The 25,703-nt window shown below is 44.6% G+C and overlaps 1 protein-coding gene across 2 annotated transcripts in view; it reads left to right on the top strand.

The window, feature by feature from the left end:
- The window catches only part of SIMC1 (SUMO interacting motifs containing 1), a 37,287-nt gene extending 23,515 nt beyond the window's left edge, over positions 1-13,772 (top strand). For both annotated transcript variants that reach the window (XM_066591179.1, XM_066591180.1), the window contains exons 8-10: positions 1,159-1,321; positions 5,221-5,299; positions 13,355-13,772. In XM_066591179.1, coding sequence (XP_066447276.1) covers positions 1,159-1,321; positions 5,221-5,299; positions 13,355-13,569 — 457 coding nt within the window. In that variant the 3' untranslated portion in view covers positions 13,570-13,772. The remainder of the gene's footprint in view (positions 1-1,158; positions 1,322-5,220; positions 5,300-13,354) is intronic.
- The last annotated feature ends 11,931 nt before the right edge of the window (positions 13,773-25,703 follow it).

Here is a 25,703-nt window from a genome sequence, read left to right as displayed (position 1 = left end):
GTGATATGTGAATACACCCTTAATAGAAATGGCTATCACATAAGGCAGCAAACTGCAAATTAGAAGGGAGACCCCTAGTGAGCAGCATGTTTGAGGGATTTTTAAGGAGAAAAATGTCACTTTAGCTAAGTACCCTAATTTGCACATTTTGTTAGTTATCACATTGGCTATCATAAACACAAGTTTGGCAATAACTTGGAGGTTTCAGTCATTTCAAAGCTTTCAGAAGGCAGACACTATTCATACTAGTTAGCCGAGCTGCCAAAACTGGCAACCTTTAAAGGATCCAGTATATAACAAAGCTAGTCTTGCATTTTGGTTCGTTATTCCTGTCTATCTGAAACGCCTGGCCTTTCTCCCTTGATGATCATGCAATTTCAGTTTGGACTAGTTCAATTTACTTGGTTATGCAGTCTGAAACTAGTCCATTTCTGTCTGTGATGCTGTTAGATGGAAGTTACCACAGAAAGTGCCTAGAGAGGACACAGACACTCCTGTCAGTTACAAATGATCCTCACACAGTTATAATAGCGGAGATCACAGCTCATCCTCCTAACTGTACACTTATGGTCTGCAGCTTATTTAGGTAAGTTTAAAAAGGTAATTATGAGTAAACTTCCCCTCCCCCAGCAGGCAGAATGGTATAGCCTCCAGCTAATGCTGTGCTGTTGCATTATGGGATTGAGTGAAAAATAAATCTTACACAACAATTGTTCCTGATAAGTATCAGACAAGAGGCTGCACCGCATGGAAGTAGCTGCAATACACAGACTACCTGCAGAATGTGACAGGCATGGGATAACATTTTGGCTGGAGTGGCTCTTTTCAGTTACTGCTTCTGAGTTCAGCTCCAGCAGGTGAGCTCAGACTGACTGGCAGCCTGTAGCCTCCCTTTCCTACTGGCTCCCATGTAGAATCCTGCTCAGTCATCAAAAATCGTCCAATGTAAGTTTCTCAGTGTTCCACTGATATTGCTTGAGTGAAGAGTAGTAGGGGCTCAGTTGCATGAAGAGCACAGCTCTTATACCATACCAAAAAAGCCTCCCATTCAGTAAGCATGGTAACTACAGAACTGATGAGGGTATAAATCTACAGCTGCCCAAGGAAGTTGACATAAGTGTATAAATCACATTATTCTATCCATTTTTTCCCCCTCAGAGAGATGTTCTTTAATAGTACAGAAAATAGTCTGCTTCGAGCAAAGATTCTAGAGATCCTCTTCCACAATGGTTGTGAATCGCCGCCGCCTCCGCAGTTCTCACTTTGTTTTGGCAATATACTCTACTTCATCAGCAACTCCACACTGCAACTTGAGAATCAGGTGAGCAGAATGTTCTTCATCTGCGCTGGAGTAATGTGGTGTAGCATTTAAGAACTATGAATTATCTGACATCTGCTTAACCCTTTCCAATCCACTGTCTGACCTCTCAAGCAGGCATAAAAAAAGCTCAAACTGTCAGTTCAAAATGCAAAAATCCCCATAAATTTATGTAAGCCAATGGGTTTTCAAACTGAGGTTGCTGCTTTCACATGGCAGCTGTAAAGTCTCTATAATGCTGTTCATGGGAGAGAATGAACGAATTATAACCTGAATGGGAAAACTATGCTCAAAGTCTCTTTAACCCCTTCCTAACAGAGGGCATATATATTCATCCTGGGTGGGAAGCAGTTCCCACAAAATGACTTATATCTACGTCTTATAGATGATGCGGGCTCAAGTGCTGCGCTCATGCCATCTGCAGCAGGTTCCAGTTGTGACTGACAGCTGGTCTCTTGTTGCAACAGCGGGGTTCAGTGAGAACATCAAACCATGTTGTTAATTCTACATCTCACAATGCATATTAATCACAGCATGTACAAGGTTAACAGAGGGAAGGGCACTCCCTCTTTGACGTCATCAGAACTGCTATAAAATTGAAGAGTGATGATGGGTTGCCATTGCTTCCAGGTCTGCCAAGGCGTGTACTATACAGATAGAAGTACTGCAGATATCACTAAGTGATGGTCTGAGCGATCTTGAGATAGCAGGTTCAAGTCCCCTAAAGAGGAAAATATAGCAAATAAATGTAAAATTATAAAAAGCTTCTCTTTGTGTAATTGGGGAACGCAGCAAAACCTTGGGTATATATCTCCTGCCACTAGGAGGCGGACGCTACACAAAATTTGTCCCTCCTGCCAACTTTATCGCTCCTGCAGGCACAAAGCTAAATTGGTTTTAGCTTTGTATCCTTAGGAGGAAAACTTCTTGCTCTGCGGGTCGCTGCTTTTAGTTTTTCCCCTCTGGGTGAGAATCGGGGATGAGCCAACTTTCCCGATTGTCCCCAAGTCGGGGGGGGGGAACAGCGTTTTATCAGACATGCTGTTACTCCTTCCATCCTGCCAGCTATGGGTCACCTGAGATTTCACCCCATTGCACCCCCCAACTGCCCCATATGCAGGAGGCCTTACTGTGTGACACAGTATTCCCATGGCCTGCAGTACTACCTTCATACTACAGTTACATTACTGCTACATTATATATAACCAGGTTACACAATCTGGGACGCATCAGATTGGCCCCATGTTATACAGTACATTGCTGCATTACGTTTCACAGATTTTTGTAAAATAGCCGGAAGGATAATTGCACAGTCAGTCCATATCCAACATGGGTATACCAGGTTCTCAAATATCAGTCTGCTGGTATCTTCATAAACCAACTTATGCCCAGTACCAGACGGCTCATTCCCTCCTTTCACCTCGCACGTTCTCGTATGCCTACTAGACACTGACTGCTTACTCTAAGTCACACCAGCCATACAGCCTCATTAATCCCTCCCAGCAGGGACTATTTATGTTATGGTTCATCTCTGTACCAGCAGCTCCTAAAGTATCTGCCTTCTCACTCCCCCAAGACATTGCGGTTCTGGATGGCAGATTGCTCTCCCCGTTCATGCTGTGTTTTATGTTGAAGCTGCTGTGCACTAATGATCATAAATCCTTTACTACCCCCCATGCACTACAGATCACTCCACGCCAGGGTCTAAAATCTCGGTAGCGCAGTACAACGGAACACCCTGATTTCAAGTCCAACCTCGGTTACTGGCAATTCTTCACCATCTAAGGGCATTCTCTGGACGAGGCCTCATGAGGCTTATCTCTGTAACACTGAGGCAGATTCTTGTCGCCCTTCAGTTGGTACATCTGCCTGGCAAAAACTACCCGCTTACTACACCAACCACACTGTGGTCCGCTTCAGCATCCATTTCCCACCGTAAAGCAATAGCTTTCCCTATAGGAATAGTTAGGCATCCCATCATTAGTAATTGTGAAGCCACTATGCTGCTATAGGGTATATCTGATGGGTACACATCAATATTCATCTTTAGCATTTCTACTACAAGCACTGAGTTGCACACTTCACCTGTATGATTGCCAGCATTGGCAGTGTGATGTCAATGCACTACCTCTCTCCCTTGGACTGTAGGTTCATTCCATTGTGTACTGCCCTCCTACCTAAGGTAAAGGTGTCAGGCATACTGTTTTTAGGACCTATCCAGAATTATTTGTCCTTGGCGCACGATAGGAAGTTATCACGGTTTCCCCTTGCAACTGCTAGTTTCTGCCGGATGGGGCACCCTCATTAGATGTACTCTTCCCTTGAAACCCATCCTTTGGGGAAGGGGGGGGGGGGGGGGGGGGAATCCATTTGGCATACAAAACTTTGCCATCCAAGCCTTGGCCAACCCAATACTTCTCCCAACACCTCAATATTCTCTTCTGGGAGCAGTCCTGCCCAGATGGAACAATAGAACGGAGACTGGGACCTATAAGGAGAGTCTGATGATTCCCTTCTATTCTGGCACATAAACAAGAATCTTGCATTGGGATCATCAAGTTATTCTCTGTGCCCTTCAGGCACCAGACCTAATTAGTTTGCTCTCTGCTCTAGGCCACTAGAAGCAGACTGCAGCAATGGCCTATATAACTAAACAGGCGCACACACTACAGCTGTATTAGCAGCATCCCGTGTACTGTGGCATATACCCCAAGGTTTTGTATATGTAGCTGTACGCCAAGGTTTTGTATATGTAGCTGTACGCCAAGGTTTTGCTTTGTCTCCTAACGAACAGAACGAGAAAGGGATTTTGCAGTAACAAAAATCTTGTTTTTTGTGTGCTTTTCTTTAATAAAGTCTGATAGTCTCACCCATAAAACTACCCTTACAGTAACACTTCTTTTTTTAGCATTTGCCACGTGGAATTAAAAGTCAAATTGTATTTTTGTTCATTTGCATCCCAAATCAGTAAGTGATCAAAAGTCCTATGTACCGCCAAATGATATCAATAAAACTACAGCTCCTCATGCAAAAAAAAGGTCACTCAGAGCTCCATCAATGAAGAAAAAGTTATGGGTCTTTGAATGCAGCAATGCAAAACAAATATTTTCCAGGAAAGTTATAGTTCAAAAGTTGAACTACAGCATTTGTACCATAGTGAACCCCCCCCCCCCCCAAAAAAAAAAATCACAAAGTTATACAATAAGTTGTGTACCCCAAATATGGTAGCAATAAAAACTACAGCTCTCCATGCAAAAAAAATCCCTCACAAATCATTGTGTCCTTAGATCCAAAATACAGTCGTCAGGTTTGAACGATTGACCCATTCTTAGAATAGGTAATAGTTGATTAGTTAGAATGCGCTACCAGGAACCACCAATGACTGTTTGCCAGGCAGCTGTCTGCTACAGCGCCAGAAGCTGATAGCTCTGTACACAATGCAGTGGCCTGGATTGGTATTGCAGGCATTGATCCTATTGAACTTGGGTCAGAGTGGGATAAGCTCGTTTGCTCTTAAAGTCCAACTGTGCTTTCCAAAGGTGATCTTGCATAGGGATATGTCAAAAGTTTAGATGGCTGAGGGTTTAGGGGCCGAGACCCTTACAGATTGCTGAAGTGCTCATCAGAGTGCTATCACTGCTCGCTAGCTAAATACTGGCCCATGGACTTGCTATTGAGCCATTCTTCAGCTAGTGAGCAGTGACCGCTCGGAGGAGCGCTTCAGCTGCTTTGTTCTAGCAGTCTATAGGGGGTTTTGGCACCCAGCGATAGACTTTTCAGTAAACCTATGCCTTTTCAAGTCTTTGGGAGGCAGTTGCACTTTAAACTTGTCAATGGTAAAACAATCTTTTCTATGTAATTACATATTTTTCATGGCTCCTTACATTATTTCTATTTTACAGGGTTTAGAGTGGCAACGATGGGATGAAATGCTGCATTATACAATTACGCTCTGCCTGAGTTTACAAACCATTATAGCAGGTACGTGGGCCTATTGTGACATTTTCCTAATATGAATCTATCTGTATTGGAGAGTGATGTCCTACAGATGACAGTTTGAAAACTAACTAAACAGCACAAAATCCCCTTTGTCTCCCAGCCTCGTCATTGGGAGTTTCTAATGTAAATGAATGCTGCACATAAGCCATGCCCTGCTAGTGAAAACCTGTCAGATACAGGGCCAGTCTTCTGTACAGGTCAAAGAAACAAAGGGGACAGGGGATCTAACATGAGTGACTTACCGTATATACTCCAGTAGAAGCAGGTTATCAGCACTTTATACTTGGCTTATACTTCAGTGAGGTAAAAAACAAAACAAAAAAAACCCGCAATACTCACCTCCCAGATGGCGTCTGTGTCCCCGGTGATGCGGCAAGCTGCTCTGTAATTCTCCCCACTGTCATCTTCCTGCTCGGCTTTGAATTCCCTCACTGTCAGCGCTGTGCAAGTAAGCGCTGTGATTAGATTGGGTGCCAGCCAATCATGGCCAGCATTCAAATCATTCACAGCCATTCAGGGAATTACATCACTGAATGACTGACTGTGATTGGCTTATCACAGCTGGCGCTCGATTTGCTGGTGCTTCATCCAATCACAGCGCTTACTTGCTGACAGTGGGGAGAATTCTCAAGCAGCTTGCCGCACCGCCGGGGACACAGATGCCGGCTGGGAGGTGAGTATTCCGTTTTTGTTTTACCTAGTATATACTAGAGTATAGCTAGGCTTATACTAGAGTCAATAAGTTTACCTTTTTTTTTTTTTTTTTTTGTGGTAAAACTTATTGACTCTATGTATACTCTAGTCTGCGAATACTCTAGTATATACGGTAATTGGTGATTAATCCCAGGAAAAAAACCTTTACATGCTTCATTGATCTGTTCATTCTTCAGTGATGGCTTCAAATAAAACTTCACCTGGAAATTTATTTATTTTTTTTTAAAACCTTTTCATTTTTAAATTTACTGTTAACACATTAAATAAAAAACAATGCCAGCATCACCCTAAGAAAAAAGTAGAAAGCAATCAAAAAGTCCTATGTGCCTCTCGCATTCCAATGAAAACTACAATGATAGCAAGGAAGAAGAGCGGAGTGTCTCTAGTGGAACAGAATTGGGAGCAGAGAGCTCCCCTTAATAATATAGCTAGTTGGTATGAGGATTCACCAGGAGCAAACCGTATGACTATTAAATAGTGATAGACCTAATAAATGTCCTACTAGAAAACCTGAGGGATACCCTTAATGGTAGGGACAGTGTCTAGTGGATACTAGAGCACATAAGTCCTAGAGGATGTATAAAATGAGGGCTAAGCACTATGATGCCAGGAAAAATGGTTCTCAAATGGGTCGTGCGTAGATCACCATATGGGCTTAATGGGCCCAGCAGTATAAATTGGTGATGCAAGAATAAATGCCCCAAAGACCCACTGCCTAAACCCCAATCAAGGGCAGAAATAAACTGCTTGAGTAGGAGTCTAGAAAAGCCAGGTATCTAGTGAATACTAGCAACTACTAGCTAAATAGAGAAATATATTGGCAAGAGAACCCAAAAATAATACATTAAACAGCCTAGCAGCATCTCCAGCCTTGAAGGTAGGCTGGAGGCATATGTACAAGATGAGACTGTAGCAGTCTTATAAAGCCAAACCTGGTCCCACCCCTTCGGGGGTAAGTGCTCTCTGATCCAATCAGATGGTAAGTAACCGCCCCTTGTCAACCTCCCATGTAATTACTGATGTAAAATAAAGAAGTCCCATAGGCTGGGAAGAGAAAGTGGTAACCCTGTCCTGCCTGGCTATAGGGTCCGATCGCCGTCGGTATACCCCAATGCGCATGGTTAACGGGGCGCTTCATTGCTATCCCAGGGCAGCGTCCCGAGTATGCGATCACATGACTCATTGCGTCAGTGCTGCTGTGGACGTAATCACGGAGTCCGCCCATCCGGTCATGTGGTACTAGCGTGACACGTCGCACAATAGCAACCTGGTACTAGGTAACCAGGGACGCGTTGCTAACGCTGGACACAGTCACGCGGGCATGGTCACATGATACCTTGTGTCCTAGTGACCGGGCGCATTGACAAGTAGTATGGATAAGCGCAATCCTCATTCATAGTGCCCAATGAGAGCACGTCCACTCAGTGAGGTGATAAATATGGTACTGACGTGGGTATCTGTCAATACTGTATGGGCTCAGGTATATAATGTTAGTATCAGAGGGGAATGGAGAAGTTGTCTTGTCTGTCCATAAGCCGCACCTTTCTAGATTTTAATATTTCTTTATTAAAGGTTCTATTTTAAGGAGTTTGTCAGTGATAGCAGCTAGTTGGTATGAGACTGATCAGGTACAGCCAACCCAGGAAGATATAGCACTGGCAAGGGTGGACGCATTAATAGTATCCGTCAGATCGAAGGGATGAGAAATGGGATTAAGGTGCAACTTGTGTATAAGAGAAAACTCAGGGTAATTGGACCAGCTTCTCTTGACAGTAAAGTTTTAATTTGTAACTGTCAGGTTGGAGGGATGAGGAAAAAACTGATATACAATAAGAGAAACCACAGGATAATTGGCATGAATTCTCTTTTATTGGTGACACTGGCATGAGATGCATTTCCAGGCAATTGTGCCTCTTCATCAGTACTGCTGCTCTAGAGGGGTTTTGGAGGAGCGCATGTGAGGATCAAATTAGAGGGGCGTTTAGTCTAATTGTGTTGGTTGATCGTAGTGAGTGGGCTGGGAGGTATACGGAGAGGAGGAAAGCTATGTATGGCGGTGCAGTGCCATGGAGAGCTTTGTGGGTGAGGAGCTTGAATTGAGTTCTGTAGGGGATGGGCAGCCAATGCAGTGACTGGCATAGCGCAGAGGCATCTGAGAAGTAGCTGGATAGGAAGAGTATAGAAGCTGCATTTAGTATGGACTGGATAGGGGGCGCAGCTAAAGGGCTTCCCCAGGGTTTCCCTGAGAGCGGGGGTGAGGCTGGAGGTATTCTCATCGTGACTCAATCTCTGGCCAAGAGGGGGCCAAGATCCACCTGCTAGCCCTGCACCCTATCTTTGCTAGAGAAGAATCACTATGATGATCCCTCTAGCCCCACCTCTAGCCTTGCCCCTCGCTCTCATTCTTAGAACACTTGCAGACGGGTGGAATTTCTGCCCCTGGAAACTGCCATAGGATTGCGTTAACAAACACAATCCTATGCAGACGGCCGCGATTTGGCCGCGCGAGATTTCAAACAAATCGCGGCATGCGAGCCCCGCACAGAAATGTCACTCACCAGCTGCCGGCTCCACTCTGCGCATGCACTGGCTGCCCGGCCGCTGGCACATGAAAGAGGCGGGGCCACGGGAGAGGTGAGTGTCACGCTGCTCTCTGCAGGCGCTCTGGTTCGGTCCCGCTGCGAGAATCCTCGCAGCCGGATCCGACCCGGCCCTCTGCAGGCAGCCTAACAGGGAGAAGGCCGGAGTAATTATCTAGTTTGGTTTTTTCCTCATCGGGTCATACACCATAGTCCCAGCTTTTGTCCCATCCTTTCAATCTGTTACCAATATAAATTACAGGCCATCCTTAAAAAAAAAAAAATCAGCCCTTACCCAGCTCCATTGATTGAGGGAGGTAAAAAAAAAATAAACTGACCAACTGTTTCTCTTTTGTAGAGAAGCTATGCAGCTTTGGTATCTCTATAATCATGCTGACTCGCAGAATAAGCAGGTCATTTTTACTGTAGCATGACCACCATAAAAAGAAATCCCCAGAAAGATCCCCCCTCCCCTCACCTATTTCACCATGCTTACAAATTATACTTCCATTAAAAATGTGTTTTGACCAATGAAAATCAAGTCTACAGTACAGTCTTTCTGCAATCCACTGCCTGCTGTAAGGCATTCAGCTAGTCTTGTCCCGCGAAAGCAAGTGGGGTTCAGCACTTCTGTATGGCCATATTAATGCACTTTGTAATGTACATCGTGCATTAAATATGAGCCAAATAGAAGTTATTCACTTACCTGCTCCGTTGCTAGCGTCCTCGTCTCCATGGAGCCGTCTAATTTCAGCGTCTAATCGCCCGATTAGACGCGCTTGCGCAGTCCGGTCTTCTCCCTTCTGAATGGGGCCGCTCGTGCCGGAGAGCTGCTCCTCGTAGCTCTGCCCCGTCACGTGTGCCGATTCCAGCCAATCAGGAGGCTGGAATCGGCAATGGAACGCACAGAGCCCACGGTGCACCATGGGAGAAGACCTGCGGTCCACCGTGGGTGAAGATCCTGGTGGCCATCTTAGCAAGGTAAGTAAGAAGTCACCGGAGCGCGGGGATTCGGGTAAGTACTATCCGTTTTGGTTTTTTTTACCCCTGCATCGGGTTTGTCTCGCGCCGAACGGGGGGCCTATTGAGAAAAAAAAAAACCTGTTTCGGCGCGGGACAACCCCTTTAAGGACGTAATCTTAGCTGTGGGGAAGGATCTGTCTTCACAGGCTCTGCTTCCTGCACTCGCACAGCTCTCAGACCTGCAGTCAGTGTGTACACACCATCTCTGCCTCTCAACTTAGATTTTCCTAAGCTGCTATGTGCCCTTATCTTTTGGATGGATCGCTATTAGCTGCTTCACTTGCTCTTGTGCGTTTCTCTTTGCATACAGTTAAATATAATGGGGCAAACTCAGCATTTCTGTCTAAATAGTTATTAGAGTGAGTTGTGCTGGATAAGAAACTTGGCACCGCTTTACACACTTTTTTCCAACTATATGCTGTTCAAACACATTCAACAACATCTGGTGAATAATTGTTTCTTACCTCTCTTTCCCGGCTGTCCCCTTGCACATGAATGTTTTGGCTGCAGCTTACCTCCCTAAATGAATATTTGGCAGAGCTCGACTGATTTAGCTTACTACCTGGGGAACAATAGGATGGGGCATTGAAATTCCTCATCCCCAATCCTTTCTCTTGACCTCATCTGTTGAGCCACTCTAATATACATCAGAAAGGCTATGAATTTGGATGACTGACGTATAATTCGTATGGGGACGGTTGGCTTATGACATTTGCTATGTACATGGTCACATCTAGGCCATACCTTTTTGGACACAGCAAAAGTGTCTAAAGCACAAATGGGGTAATAAAGTATGTAAGTGGTTTCTGTGCCACAAAAGTACGTTTCCAAAAACCACAGTGGAACTATTGAAAAATGCAAGTATTCGAAAGGATCATCTATGATATGACGTGATCACAGCTGCAGAAGCATGTACAAGTCTCCCATGCCTGGGAAAGTTGGGGCTCAGCTGTTGGATAATAGCCTGGAGCCTGTTCGAACAGCGGGGGCCAGAGAAACCTTTTGATTTCTGCTGTTTAACCCTTTACATGCCACAGTCAGTGTGATTGCAGAATGTAAAATGGTGAGCGGGAAGGGCCGCCCCACCACCCACCCCCGCGATTCCATTGCAGGGTCCCCATGAGCTATGTCACCTGGAAGGTTAAATATGGCCTCCAGGTATACCAGCTAGGGTGGCCTAATGAGGCTCAGCTGCATAGGCTATATAATACATTGCTATACTTCAGTATAGCAGTGTATTTATTATTACGATAACTATCATTTTTCTAAAGTCCCCTAATAAAATATAAAAAAAGTGAGACTTCAAAATCCCACATTTTCCCCTTTACTATTTAAAAAAACACATTGCTGTATTCATAATATTCCCCCCCCCCCCCCAAAAAAAAAAAAAAGTTAGCACATTTAACCCGCACAGTGCACATCATAAAGTAAAATGGCAAAAAAAAGCACTAATTTTGCCACTCTCCTTACAGAAACCGGAATAGAAAGATTAAAATATCACATTGATCAATAAAAAGTACATCTCACACCACAAAAAAAGTGCTATACAGCACATTTGGCAAAAAAGAAAAAAAATGTTAGGGGTTTGTGAATGCAGATAAGTAAAAACAAAAATGTGGGGGGGGGGGAGCAAACTCAATTTGGTACTTCTGCAATTTTAAGGCCCATTTATACTGGACGATTATCGCTAAAAATGCGATAAACGGCACGTGTAAATGGGCACGGGGCATCCACATTTCAGGCACTTTTAGTTGAAATGAAGCTCTCCTAAAAATCATCCCTCACTTTTATCAGTAGTTCTCCTTGGGGGAGTGTGAAAGCATTGTTTCCCCATGAAGAACAAAGGATCTGAGCGCAGATAATGGCCTCCGGCTATTAACTGCATTCAGGAAAGACTTCATTTGCATACATAATTGGTATTTAAGTAGCTGAGTAGCTACTTAAATACCAATTTTTTTTTAATGCAAAATAATCGCTCAAAGCTGTTGCTCAGTGATTGCTGAGCGATCATCGGCCCTGTAAATGGGCCTTAACTGACCCACAGAATTAGTTTAATATGCTATTTAGATTGCACGGTGAATGCTGTTAAGAATAAAAAAAAAATGCCAGAATTGTAGGTTTTGTTAACCTTGCCTCTAGAAGAAAAATAAAAAGGAGTCCAATTGTTATAGGTTCCCAGAAGTTGGATAATTGAAGACTAGGGCTCATTCCGAAATAACACAAGCCCTTTGTAAGAGTTCAATCGTTGGAAAAATAAAAACAGGTTTGGTACGGTATTAGCCAGTAGAACAAAATGTGATTGTTCCCAGCAAGGGAAACGACTTGTAGATATACCGTATATACTAGAGTATAGGCAGAGGTTTTCAGCACAAAAAAACAAAAGTGCCAAAAAAGCCCCCTCTGTTATACTCAAGTGAGGTGAAAAAAAAAAACCCAAAACACGCAATACTCACCTCCCAGCCGGCGTCTGTGTCCCCAGTGGTGCAGCAAGCTGCTTCAGACTTCTCCCCGCGGTCATCTCCCTGGCTCTGTTTTGAATTCCCCCGCCATCAGCGCTGTGTAACTAAGTACTGTGATTGGATTGAGTGCCAATCATTCAGCCATTCAGTGAATTACATCACTGAAGGGCAGTGATTGATTTATTGAGCACCGGCTGTGATTGGTTGGCGCTCAATCCAATCACAGCACTTAATTACGGTGGGGGAATTCAAAACCAAGCCGGGGAGAAGTCTGAAGCAGCTTGCCGTACCGCCAGGGAGACAATCGTGCCTAGGACACAGACGCAGGCTGGGAAGTGAGTATTGTGTGTTTTTTTTTTTTTGTTTGTTTTTTTTTTTGTTTGTTTTGTTTTTTACCTAGTATATACCCTAGTATAGCTAGGCTTATACTCTGGTCCATAAGTTTTACCAATTTTTTTAATTTTTTTTTTGTGGTAAAACATATTGACTCTGCTTATACTCGGGTTGGCTGATACTAGAGTATATATGGTAATACCTTTTAATGGCTAAAGTACATGATGTTATAACGAGCCTGCGAATCTTTGTTTCTTCTTCAGACTGAAGAAGCCTGAAGGCATTGCAGGGCTTCTGTAATTAAATGCCTTATTGCTTGTAATCATGATCATAGGCAACGGTAAGCTAGGACGCCAGTATTACATCATGGGGGGGGGGGGGGGGCGCTCTCCCTTTGTGAACCTTTTGACATGCAGCGCTCTATGTAGAACGAGGCATGTAGGGGTTTAAAAGTGGAGAACAGGTAGGGGTATTGCAGAAGGAGGCCGGCTATCGGTAATAGCCAGCTCCTGCTGCAAAACGGCACGGGCTCAGCTTCTGTGCCATCCACATGACATAGGTTTATGTCCTGGTGCGTTAAGTACCATGCTGCCATGACTTAAACTTGCTTCATATAGTGTTAAGGGGTTAAACCATCTATTATAGTACATGAAGAGATTCTCTGTACACAGACTACTACATGGTTAATAATGATGAATATTGCCTTTTGGCTGTCAAATCTTACCAAATTCCAGTATTTGGTCAAAGTCTGTCATAGAATTGTGTATATTGAGTCCAACCTCCACAGATCACGAACACGGGGCGGTCCTATAAACAGAGCAGTGGCCCATAGGCTGTAATCGGACTCCAGCTTTCATATAAAACAGCCTTGAAGATGAAGCTGCTGCATGGATAACTGCTCCAACTAAACTAGAAGCATTTTCTTGCAGACCACTTGCGCACCCCCATCACCGACCGTTCGGATGAAATGCTAAGGAGACCACAGAGTCGCATGTATCAGGCGGAGGACATCACAGAATCGGAGGTGGACCTGTCGCTCACAGTCTTCCAGCAGCGGAGCTCTCCGGGAGCCGAGCCGGCCGCAGCTCTCCTCAGTAGACTCTTCCTCTTGCGCTCTCTGCTACATGCGGCTGTTAAGAGGTAGAACTAGTAGACTCTAGCCATTAGGTTTCCATTGCCAGTGACCAAAGAGGAGGGTCCTCATTTTTAACGATTTTTTTTAACAGTTGCAAACCTTTTAAATCTGGTAGCTGCAGGATTCGGCACTAGAGCCCCGCACTTTGTTCATGTAAATAGGATGTGCTTTCTGTACAGAACCTTTTTATATAAAACGGTATATAAGAATTACATGGCCAGAGCCAGCATCTTTTGTAAGAGGACAATCCTAGCAGATCTGCACTCAGAATTGGGATCGGATACTTTTCATTCTCTATGATATAGTAGCGGGTGGAGGCATATTGATAAAATCAACTCTCTGCCCGTATGGTTACAGCTCCGCTACAAGCAGCAATCTGCCCATGGAAAGACGTACTGTGATAGAGAAAACGGATCAAAAGTGGAATTTTTTTTTTTTTTAATCAAGTCTAACCCTTCTTTAGCATAAACATATTAATGCGGTGAATTGTGAGGGCTAGGAATAGCGGGACTGCATGTCTTCACTTGAGCCGTTCAGAAATAGGGGTAAACCACCAGTTACCTCAGTAACTCTGCATTCATACAGGCACTTTGTTTTTCTTAAGCCAAACCCAAGTGCACAAAATGAGAACAGAAGACTTGAATTTTTTTTCTTTAAAAAAAGCAAAAACAAAATCGCAGCTGAAGCTTAAAGCCAAAATCTCCGAGCGAGTGCAGCCCAGGGCCGCTCTCACACGTGTTCAGATAGACGCCGCTCGAAACTGCAGTAATTTACCACCATTTCAAACTGTGTTTGAATGCATGGTACAGCGTCTGCCACGCTTTTTAATGCGCCCAATCGTTGTGATAGGTGATGAGGTGCGTAGAACGCGAAAATGCAGAACAAAAACCTGACCGTGCTTGAAAATCGCACCATTTGGCCACTGCTTAGAAAGCGTTTCTGAGGGAAGGTTGGTAACTCCCACGCATGGGGAAGCTCCAACCGTGGAAGTACAAGAGCAGAATGTGGCAATGCCACCACAATGAATATCCTCATCAGATCTCTGGGCTGTATTTACACATGCAGTTGTGTTGCCAGAGCCGCTCCCAGAAGCATGCAGAACCGTACTTTATACTTCATCTTGTACCCCTTCCCCTCTCCTCCTTGATTTAGCTGGTTCTTTAGCTTCGATGCTGTAGGTTGGTCTGAAAATCTTTAACTGTCCTCAAGTGGTCGTGCCTGCCTGAGGCTGGAAGCCACTTGTTCAGCACTAAGGCACTTGTGGAAATCGGGATCCACATCACATGGATCAAACATTTGCCAACCTCCATAAGAATATTGTCAAGCATCAGGGCGCCTTCACACATGGTGGGGTTCCCCTCAAGTAATGCAGAAGTTATCTGCAACCCATCTGCAATGTTTTACAAAACCGCTGCAGATTCTAAACCTGCAGCAGGTCTGTTTGGCCCTTGTACTGCGAGGGTTGGACAACTCGGCATAAAGTCCTCAGCAAATCCGCTTTCATGGAGGGGAAAAAGGCAAGTCAACCTAGTTTTAGGATGGATTTGGTTCCTGTGCTTTTCCACAGATCCGGCCTGTGCACGGGTGACTGTAGTTTTTGTTAAGGCTGTAGACTTGCTAAAAACCTGTTCCTTGCATCTGAAGGGGGTTGTTTCTGCAGCAATGACAACTTGGGTAGCTTCCCCACATGTGAACATAGACCCGTTCTGAGCTGTAGCATAAGGCTGACTTACTCAGCACCTAGTATTGCAAGCAGCACACTTTGCCCAGCAGTCCCTTCTTGCTGCACTACTGTAAATGCCAGAACAGATGCCTTCTTTTAGCAATATTACATTTTCTTCAGTTTCCTGAGCTGGTCGTATCCACTATGGGCACATGGAGGCGTTCTGCTACTTGTTATCCCCAGTGTCAGGGCACAACGAGATGGATTACAGATCAGCCTGATATGCCGACTCATGTGCACCATGAATTGCAGCTATAGCTTGATCAGTTTTCTAGGTGGCTTAAGGCCCTTTTACACGGAACCATTGTCATTAAAAAAAAAATTGTTCAAGCGAGCAAAAGTGACGATAAGCGAGGAGTGTAAACGCAGCCAACTATAAACGCTAAATAGTTCACTTTTCGTTTGTCCGTTTTGTGCAGGGATAAAAATCATCGTTGGCTCATTCACTAATTGTTCAGTTTGAATCCCGATCGTTCAGTCCTTCTCAGTCACTTATACAACGAATGTGACGATTGAACGATTTCTGGTTTGAACAAGCAGACGCTGCATCCACTTCTATAAACAGGCTGCACGAGCGAGCAAGGACATCACTTGATCAAACAATATAGTGTTCCGTTTAAATGGACTCTAAGGCCTCATCTCCATGGACATCATTGACTTATCTGCAGTCCAGTATGCCCATAGACCATCATTGGGTGTTCACCAGAAATACATACCTGCGGATGGCATATTTTCCAAATAATACAGCATGCTCCATTTTTGGCTGATTCCTGCACAGATGGCTTCCATAGAAGTCAATGGAAGCCATCTGATTCGTGGCGCACACACAGCTGACACTGCAGACGTGCCGCGGGAAAGCAGGAAATTTGAAGGGGGGGGGGGGGGGGGGAGAGACGCTGAGCGCAGCGTGCTGGCCAGCGTACCCATACACTTTGCAGTGCAGAAGAAAAGATCCGTTCAGGACCAAGAAGACCCACACCGCAGCCACACAGGTGAGAAAGTACCCATAGCTGTGGGAATAGGTGTATTCAGCTGCAGGTTTCTGCACTTGGACTCAGTGTGGGCCCATTGGACATGAGGCCTAGGGGTACATTAGCACAGACTTGTTGTAGAAGCTTGCAACTTCTTGTCATATGAATGAAACAAAGTCCTTGTACACGCTGCAGCAACCACCGCACTAAGGGTGGATTCAGACGACCGTATATCGGCTGGGTTTTCACGCCCGGCCGATATATGGCGTCTGTCTGCAGGGGGAGGAGGCTGGAAGAGCTGGGAGCAATGCTCTGAGCTTCTGCCTCCTCTCCACCCCCCTGCACTGTTTTCAATGAGGAGAGGGGCGGAGCTAATTCCTGTTACTTAGCCAACCCCATTCCACCTTCTCATTGCAAATAGTGCAGCGGGGCGGAGAGGGGGCAGGAGCTCAGTTCCTGCTCCCGGCTCTTCCAGCCTCCTCCCCCTACAGAGAGAGACGCTGTATATCGGCCGGCGTGAAAACCCAGCCGATATACGGTCGTGTGAATGCACCCTAAACCTGATTGTACAGATCGCAGACATTTTTGCAACAAATCTGCTCCATGTTTAATATACCCTTTAAGTGGGTCGTCATGGTAACCTGAATAGGCTATTGGGGAGAATGCTGAGCGCAGTTTTATGAGGTTTCTGTTTAAGTGAATACTTGTATTACCTAGGACAGGGGTCCCCAACTCCAGTCCTCAGGGACCGACAGGTCATGTGTTCAGGATCTCCTATAGTAAGAACACCTGTGGCATTGTCTGAGGCTCCGACAAGAATTACATCACCTGTGCAACACTGAGGAAATCCTGAAAACATGACCTGTTGGGTCCCTGAGGACTGGAGTTAGGGAACACTGACCTAGGATAGAATAACCCTGTAGCATGTTTTCATAGAACTGTAGGAATAAATTAGCAACTGAGTGTTCCTACAGTCTGATAACCCTGTTTGTCTGCACTGATTGAATAGTAACACTCAGTTGTCAATTCATTCATAACATTCTGGTAGAATTACAGACTCACAGCTGTAGGAAGAGATGCCCCAGCAGTGTTAGTTCATGGGGAACCCAAGTATTTGTTGGCCCAGACATGGGAGGCGGCTGTCATCTACACGTTGTTAAGGGGGAGGCCAGAGACTGGGAAACGCTTGTTTCTACTTATTGGCATTATTCCAAGTGTCCACTTAACTCAGACAACTTCATTACCTTTCTTGCTGCACAACAAGCCTTAGAGTTCCACATCGGTTGTGTTAAAAACTCTATTTCCCACAATGCCTCATTGTCAGTTTCTGATAAGTGCACAGTCCTTACAGAATGTGAAGGCACTGAGCGGCCTGACCAGTAAGAGCATACAGATCATAACTACTGGATATGAATAGACATGCGGGGGTGGGGCACCACTGGTAAAGCAAGGTCTTTGCAGGATTGTAAAACAAGTAGATTATATTGCAAAATTACATGTTATCACCTTAAGAATATAACTCACTTAAAAAAACAATTGCTGGGATACCCCTATAATGGTGTTTTTAATTACTTATCCTCAGAAAAGGTCAGCAACAGGTAATCAGCTTGGTTCCACAACTAAGGATCCCAACCAATCAGCTATTTAGGTACCCGCTGTCAGTGCCACAACACAGGATATAAAGCATAAGCAGCCTGCTCCGACCCATGTAGTGGCCAGTGCTGGTAATTTCAGGCATACCGTATATACTCTAGTGTAAGCACACTTTTTCGGCACTTTTTTTTATACTGAAAAAGCCCCTCGTCGGCTTATACTAGAGTGCAGATCCATGCCTCATTGCTTGTAATGGGGCCGCTGCCCCCATTAAAAGCAATGGGCTGCGTACAGTGATTTTTGAGGAAGGGTTTTTAATATAAGACCTTCCTTAAAAACTCATCCGTAACGTGTTAAATAAAGACTTACTTCGCTGTCGGGGCTCAGGCGTGGCCAGCCGCTTGGTCCTCCAGCAGTGCAGTGAAGTTCTTTCAGCAGGAAGGGATTTAAAATCTGTGCCTGCTGAAAGGGCTGTATCTGATTGGCTGAGCACTCAGCCAGTTATTGAAAGACAGCTGAGCGCTCAGCCAATGAGATACAGCCCTTTCAGCAAGCGGAGATTTTAAGTCTCCGCCTGCTGAAAGAACTTCACTGCACTGCAGGAGGACCAAGCGACTGAGCCGTGTGGGGATTTTTTTTTTTTAATTTTTTTTTAAAACACGTTAGGGATGATTTTCAGGGAAGAACTTATATTTAACCCCTTCCCGCTCCAGGGCGCAAGTTTACGTCCTGGCAGCGGGATACTTCCCGCAACAGGGTGTAAACTTATGTCCTGGGGATAGCGCAAGATCATTAGTAATCTTGTGCTATCCCGCAGCGGGTGCCGGCTGTCAGTCATAGCATGCCTCCCGCTGCAACAATGGGGGTGCATCAGATATGCTCCCGCCTCCCTACCCGCTGTTAACCCCTTCCCTGCTGCGATCTATGCAGATCGCGGCATGGGAAGGGTTCACAGAGGGAGCGTGCTCCCTCTGAAGTTGCTGGGCTTTCGCGACATAATCTTAGAGAGCCCAGCTGATTGCCATGGCAACAGGACGCCAGATACCAGCGTCCTGTATTGCCAGTGATTGCTGTATAAGCGATAAAGCATTGCAGGAGAGAAGTCCTGCAATGCCTTATCCCAGCGATCGTTGGTGCTGTGTTGCAAGTCCCTCAGAGGGACACAGATGGTGTATATAAAAAAAAAAAAAAAAAAATTTTGAAACGTACAAAAGAAAAAAGTTAAAAAAAACCTTTTTTTGTGCTCTCATACTAGCATAAAAAGAAAAAAATTAATCCTACATATTTGGTATTGTTGCGTCTGTAACGACGTGTACAATAAGCTGCGCATGCTTTTGACTCTGCACGGAAAAAAGCGTTAAACGCTTTAAAAAAAAAAAAACAGGCAAAATGCTAGTTTTTAATGTTTTGCCTCTTTAAAAACGCAATAAAAGTGATCAAAAAAGCCATATGTACCCTAAAATGGTGCCAATAACTACAGCTTGTCTCGCAAAAAATAAGCCCTTACAAAGCTCAGTCCATGGAAAAATAAAAAAGTTACAGGACTTTGAATGCAGCGATTTTTAGAGAAAAAAAAAAAATCCAAAAAAGGATTTATCTTGCAGAACAGTGAAAGAAACCTAAAAAAGTAAGAATTTTGGTATCGTAATCGTACCGACCCGCAGGAAAAATTTATTGTGTCATTTATGCTGCAGGATTAACGCTGTAAAAAAAAAAAAAAAAAAAATATATATATATATATATATCGTCAATGTACCCAGAAATAGCACCATCAAAGACTACAGTTCGCCACGCAAAAAACAAGGCCTTATACGGCCGCTTCGACAGAAAAGTAAAGAAAATTATGACTTTTCAAAAATGGAGATGAAAATTTGCCAAAAAATCGTTGCGTCCTTAAGCCCAAAATAGGCCATGTCTTTAAGAGGTTAAAGTCCTTCCCTGAAAATCACTGCACGCAGCCCATTGCTTCCAACATGGCCGCCGACAGCCCCATTGAAAGCACTGTTACACAGACCTCACTTGAGTATAAACCCACCCTAGGCTTATACTAGAGTCAGGTTTTCCAGGTTAAAACTCGGTGATTCAGCTTATACTCTAGTATATACTGTAGTTGCCATTTACCCCTTCCCTCCCCATGACGTAAGAGTACTTCACGCAAAATGACGTACTCTTACGTCATAGGAATAGCGTGAGATCATAGCAGATCCGGAGCCGGCTGTCACTAGTAGCCGGCGTCCCGCTGCGACAGCGGGGGGCATCAGAGTTGTGCCCACCTGCCGTTAACCCCGTCCCTGCCGCAATCTAAGTAGATTGTGGCAGGAAAGGGGTTCACAGAGGGAGCGCGCTCCCTCTGACTCCAGCCGGCTCTCGCGATAGCTTGGCTGGTTGCTATGGCAACAGGATGCCAGATACCGGCGTCCTGTATTGCCATTGCCTATGATCGCTATAATAAGCGATAAGGTATGGCAGGAGAGAAGTCCTGCCATGCCTTAGCATAGCGATCTGCAGTGCTGCAGTAAAAGTCCCTCAGAGGGACACAGATTGTGTAAAAAAAAAAAGTTAAAACCCTTTTTTTAATGTTCTTATATTGGCATTAAAAAATTCCACATATTTGGCATTGATGCGTCCGTAACGACACGTACAATACATTGAACACGCTTTTTATTCTGCACTGCAAAAAGCGTTAAAAAAAACCGCTAAACAACTGAGGCAAAAATGCTAATTTTTAGCATTTTGCATCCCAAAGAGACGCAATAAAAGTGCTTAAAAAAAAAAAAAAAAAAAAACTTATGTACCTCAAAATGGTACCAATAAAAACTACAGTTTGCCACGCAAAAAACAAGCTCTTATACGGCCGTGTCAACGGAAAAATAAAAAAGTTATGGCTGTTGAAAAATGGAGATGGAAAAAAATACCAAAAATAGTTTGGTCCTCGATGCCAAAATAGGCCATGTCATTAAGGGGTTAAAATAAATAAGAGCCGTGCCTGCAGTTACCAGTGTCTGCCACTACATGGGTCAGAGCCATCTGCTTCTGCTGGGTACAGTTATGTGACACAGACAGGCTTGCTGCTTGAGGCCCTGACTGCTCAGGTGTTCAGGCATCCACTATCGATAGCCTATACTGAGGGTAGGTCATCAATAACATTGTCTTGGAAAACCCCTTGATTTTGCATTTAAAAAAATTTGAACATTAGTTGGGTAATAAGTAGTTTACAGGGATGACTGGTTGTATACTACTCGTGGCATATCCTTTAGGAGACGTCATCAGTAGTAGATTGGCGGGGGTCTGTTGCCTGGGATCCCCTGCCAATCAGAAGTTGGCCCAGTGCAGAAGCAATCTTTCCTAACACACAGCTCCATTCTTACTGTAGGGGCCAGGCTTAGTATTATAGACCAAATTCCAATTTATTTAAATGGGAACTTAGTCTGCAATACTCAGTCTGGCCACTACAATAAGAACAGAGCTGTCTGCTTTCTGAAGTATTCTGTTCAGTACAGAAGCACTGGTTTCTAGCAAATAGTAGATGGGCATGGGGTCCCGCGGGTTTTGCAGCTGTGCTTATCCCGCAGAATTCTTGCTGCGGCAAATCCGCGAGCTTTCCACTGGGGATACGTCCCGTGTGGCCCCAGCCTAAGGGTATGTTGACACCTAGCAGAAATGTGGTGGATTTTCGACAGCAGAAAATTCAGCAACAAAATCTGTAGCATTTCCACAAAACAAAGTTAAAATTTGTGCCAGTTATGCCTATTTTTGACTCAAAAATCAGCTGCATATCCACAGTAGATTTCAGCAGTTACAGCGCTCCCCTCATGTCCCAATTCAAGTTATCACCGCAGCCTCTAGTGAGCGCAGCGCCACTGGTCAGGTGAGGCTGAAGTGGCATCACTTAACAGCAGCACGGTGCCCACTACAGGGTGCCAGGTGAAAGGCGATGTGGATGGTGTACAGAAGTGGGAGTTAAGGGGAGCTCTGTATCTGCTGCCAATTTCTGGGTGGCATCGCTGCAAATTTTGACTCTGATGGGGTAATGCTGCAGTTTGACGCATAGCATTTCTACCCAGTGTGAACGTAGCCCAAGGAATCTGCACATATAAACAGAAACCTTACCACTGCCGGATCTAACGGCCTCAGACGTGTGTTTGTAGCCGCTCAGCTTTCAGTATAGGCTGCATAAACCAAACTCCTCCTCCAGTCACACATACAGTCATGGGAGGTGCGTCCCAGAAAGGAGGGGTACTCCTCACAGTGTCCGGGCTGACAGACTGAGAAACATTAGAAGCTACACAACCTCCTGGTTGGAGGGTGAGAAGAATCTCTGAAGAGCTGGACCTCAATACAGCATTTAAGTGCTTGAACATGGGTATACATCTCCAATCATGAAGGGTTTCCCTTAAAAAAAAATAAAAAAAAAAAATACTAAGAGCGCGCCTCCCATCTGGGCAGGAAACTGGAACCTCCCAGGTCTCTTTAAAGGTGGGAAACCCTTCACTCCTCAGTTCTTTTGCAAGATTCCATGGACTAGTAGAGGTCTTTATTTACTTATGTTTATACCTAAACCCCTTTATAGCGATAGGGGGTGGGTGTGAATTAGCGGTATTGTCATAGACTAATGGAGTAACTACTTACACCCATGAGAGATTAAACTAGAGAGGGGTTTATAGCCTGAAGTACTACACAACTCATGACTAGCAGCTCATTGGGTTGGAAAATCCTCCAATAGAGGACTGGCGAAACACAAAAGCTGACTTGCAACTTTGAAGTATTACCGTGCCTCACAACCAAATGTACCATCTTCAGAATATATAAGGAGGCTGTTAGCCCCCATTGTACTGTCACCTATCGACTGCACTTTGTTTACTGGTATTTTGGTAAGAGGGAAGTAGGATTTCCAGAAAAGAGCACACTTACACAATATTACACCAATACATTTGTATCCAAGCATGATCTAGCCATTAAACAAGCTGAAGCAGAGAGTGAACTTGGGCTGCAGGCTGTTAAATGGTGGTTAGGGATAGCTATCCCAGAAGAACACAGAATGGTCTCCGAAAAGGTGGTCCTAAAGATCAGCATACAAGTGTAAAGCGGGGGGGGAGGAATATACATATAAACACACACTGTATATTTACATTTTCCTCTTTTAGCTTGTTTAAGGCAATCTTTTTGTTTCACTATCAAAAGCGTAGACGCATCCTACACCTAGTCCTCCTCATAGGGGCTCACTGCCCCGGCTGGATGTGGCGCACATATTTTTCATGCATGTAATAAGTAGTGGTAAAAACCTGTTGACTTCTATTGCGCTACTTACACACCAACACAGATATGGGAAGTTAACAGACACATCAAATATACATGGTACAGTTCATGCGTATTTGCTGTGTTCTGGGTATTTTGCGCACATGAAAACCACATGTGTAATATGCAGGGCACATACACCCGTGGGAGCGAGCCTCTAGGATGCAACTTTTGGAACAGATTCTTAAACAGAATTTCCCATTGGAGGTTAACCATCACCTGGTCTTACCCAATGTAACCTCCATGCTCCTAAGATTTGCACTTAGTGTATTCCTCATCCTGTTCTTATGCAATCATCAGAACAGGCTTACCTCCGATGGCCAAAGGTATTCTATACCATAGATACCTTAATGACGATGTGTGGTGAGCAGAGAGACATCTACTGGTCTTCCCACAGAAGACCACCCATCAGGCTCAAGAGATCGCAGGGCAGCAGCTGAACTCAGAGGTCCTAATACATGCGGTAGGTAAAAACCTAGGTCATAAGCAATAGGCAGAGCAGAAAGACAGAAGTAAAAGCCCCACGGCCACAAGCCCTGGGCAAAGGACAGAGGGCACATCATCTCAGAGATATGCCCTAAACAAAGGCTATTGGCATCAGGCCATAAGTAATACTTAAAGTCAAAGAACAACTCTAGGCAAAACCACAGAAGGCTATAAGCCGTTGTTAGCCATAGGTCCTAAGCAACCTTCATACGGGTCCTGGGCCCAAGTAGTGAACGGCTGCTGTTTGCGGGGCCTCGTTCAGTTTACATGGTACGATCGTCGTTCAACTTCCCGTGGGAGCAGAGGGATTGGGATGGTTATTATTCAGAATCGGTGTGAATGTCCCCTTAGAGTACTAACACACAGTGTGCACCAGCTGGTCAGAGAAGCAGTTCAGCCATGTTTATTTCTCCAGGCCTGGAGGGTTGCTTTAACACCTTAGTGACCAACTATACGTGTTTTTTTACATCCTCGATGTCTGAGCTTTATTTCACAGGGCCATGAAAACACGTCAGTCCTGAAGAATCAAGCTGTGGGGTCAGCGAGTGTGACAGCTCCCCGCTATCGGCTCATGGATCTGTTCTGTGAGCGGAGATGAAACCTCTTACTGGAGGCCTCAGCGATGTCCCCAGACAAGGAGGTTCCTGCACGGACCTGTCAGACTTCTGCGCGTGCGCCCAGTGGCAAAACGGCTGAACACATGCACAGAAGCTGAGGAGGGGCCGAGAAATTCAAAGTCTCTTGGCTCCCAAAAGGTAGCAGAGAGGCTAGCGCTGTCACCGGTGAGTGGTCTCGTTTCACATGATCGCCAGTATCCAAGGTTATAAAAAGGTAGCGATCTACCTTATTCAGATCACTACCTGTACTGTCTACGCAATTTACAAAAAGCCAACAGGGACCACTAACCTTTATGCAGTTTCAAGAGCAGCTTGTTGAACGCTTTCTGTTTGAGACCACCACACCTCAGCAAGCTTACAAGTCTGAGGAGGTACAGAGGCTTAGAGCGCCACTTTGTACACCCCATCCTTGCCACTGAGGTAAATCCTTACCCCCAAGTGTTGGGTTTGCAGCAAGCATAATAAGAGGAGGGATATCCAGTTTTATTATCCAGCCTCTATAAATCCCCCTGTTCTGAGACATGCCACACAGTCAGATAAATCTCTAAGATTTAAGGAATGCCAAAAAATGGGGAGAGGGGGGGGGGGGGTTTAAGGGAGTCAATTGTAAAAAAAATAAAATAATAAGACACTGCACAAGTGAGCAACGGGACCTGGAATTTATTCAGTTGTGCCCTGAAAGCCAATGGATGTTTTCACCATCTTGGCTTGATGTAAGGAAACAAAATATTCCTCAAAATTAATAATTAGATGTCTCAAGAGGTAAAACAAAACAAGTTTTTTTTAATTTGCTTCCTGAATAAAGTAAACAGATGGAAATATAAAACGGTCTTATTTTTCAGGAAACTGTATATATTAATTTTTGCCCCAAAAGAGGCACTAGGTCTTATTTTCAGGGTACGGTTTATATTTCAAGCCTCCCCAGAAGAAGAAGAAAAAAAAAACAAACAAAAAAAAAAAAACACACACATGATAGAATTACTTGGATTTGCAAAACCTTTACGGAGTTATAAGTGCCACACATCAGATTACCAAAATTTAGCTCCATCACTAAAGCGCAAACAGGCTTGATCACTAAGATGGGGTAAGCAGGCCAGTTCTACTCTGAACTGCCTGGAGATCCTCTCTGAAATCTGTTTTCCCCAAGCTCGCCTACTCCAATTAGACATTGCTCAGATCAGTACACACCTGAACTCCATCTGTTGATTGACAGACGAGACGAGATAAACCAGAAGGGCCCGCTTTCCAGTCAAAGGAGTCTGGACAGGAATACAGTGGTGCCTTGGGTTAAAAGTTTATCTCATTCCGTGACGGAGCTTTTAACCTAAAACACTCATAAGTCAAATCAAATGACTCATTGAAATGAATGGAAAATATACACATATCTATCTTCCAGGGCTCATGTGGGTCTACCTGCTGTTTGTTCTCCCTGCACCGCTTTGAAGCTTTTTAGCAGGC

The sequence above is a fragment of the Eleutherodactylus coqui genome, chromosome 2 (assembly GCF_035609145.1).
Source record: "Eleutherodactylus coqui strain aEleCoq1 chromosome 2, aEleCoq1.hap1, whole genome shotgun sequence".
Taxonomy (NCBI): Eukaryota; Metazoa; Chordata; class Amphibia; order Anura; family Eleutherodactylidae; genus Eleutherodactylus; species Eleutherodactylus coqui.
The sequence above is the reverse complement of the archived record's forward strand: the minus strand, read 5'-3'. Positions and strand labels throughout refer to the sequence as shown.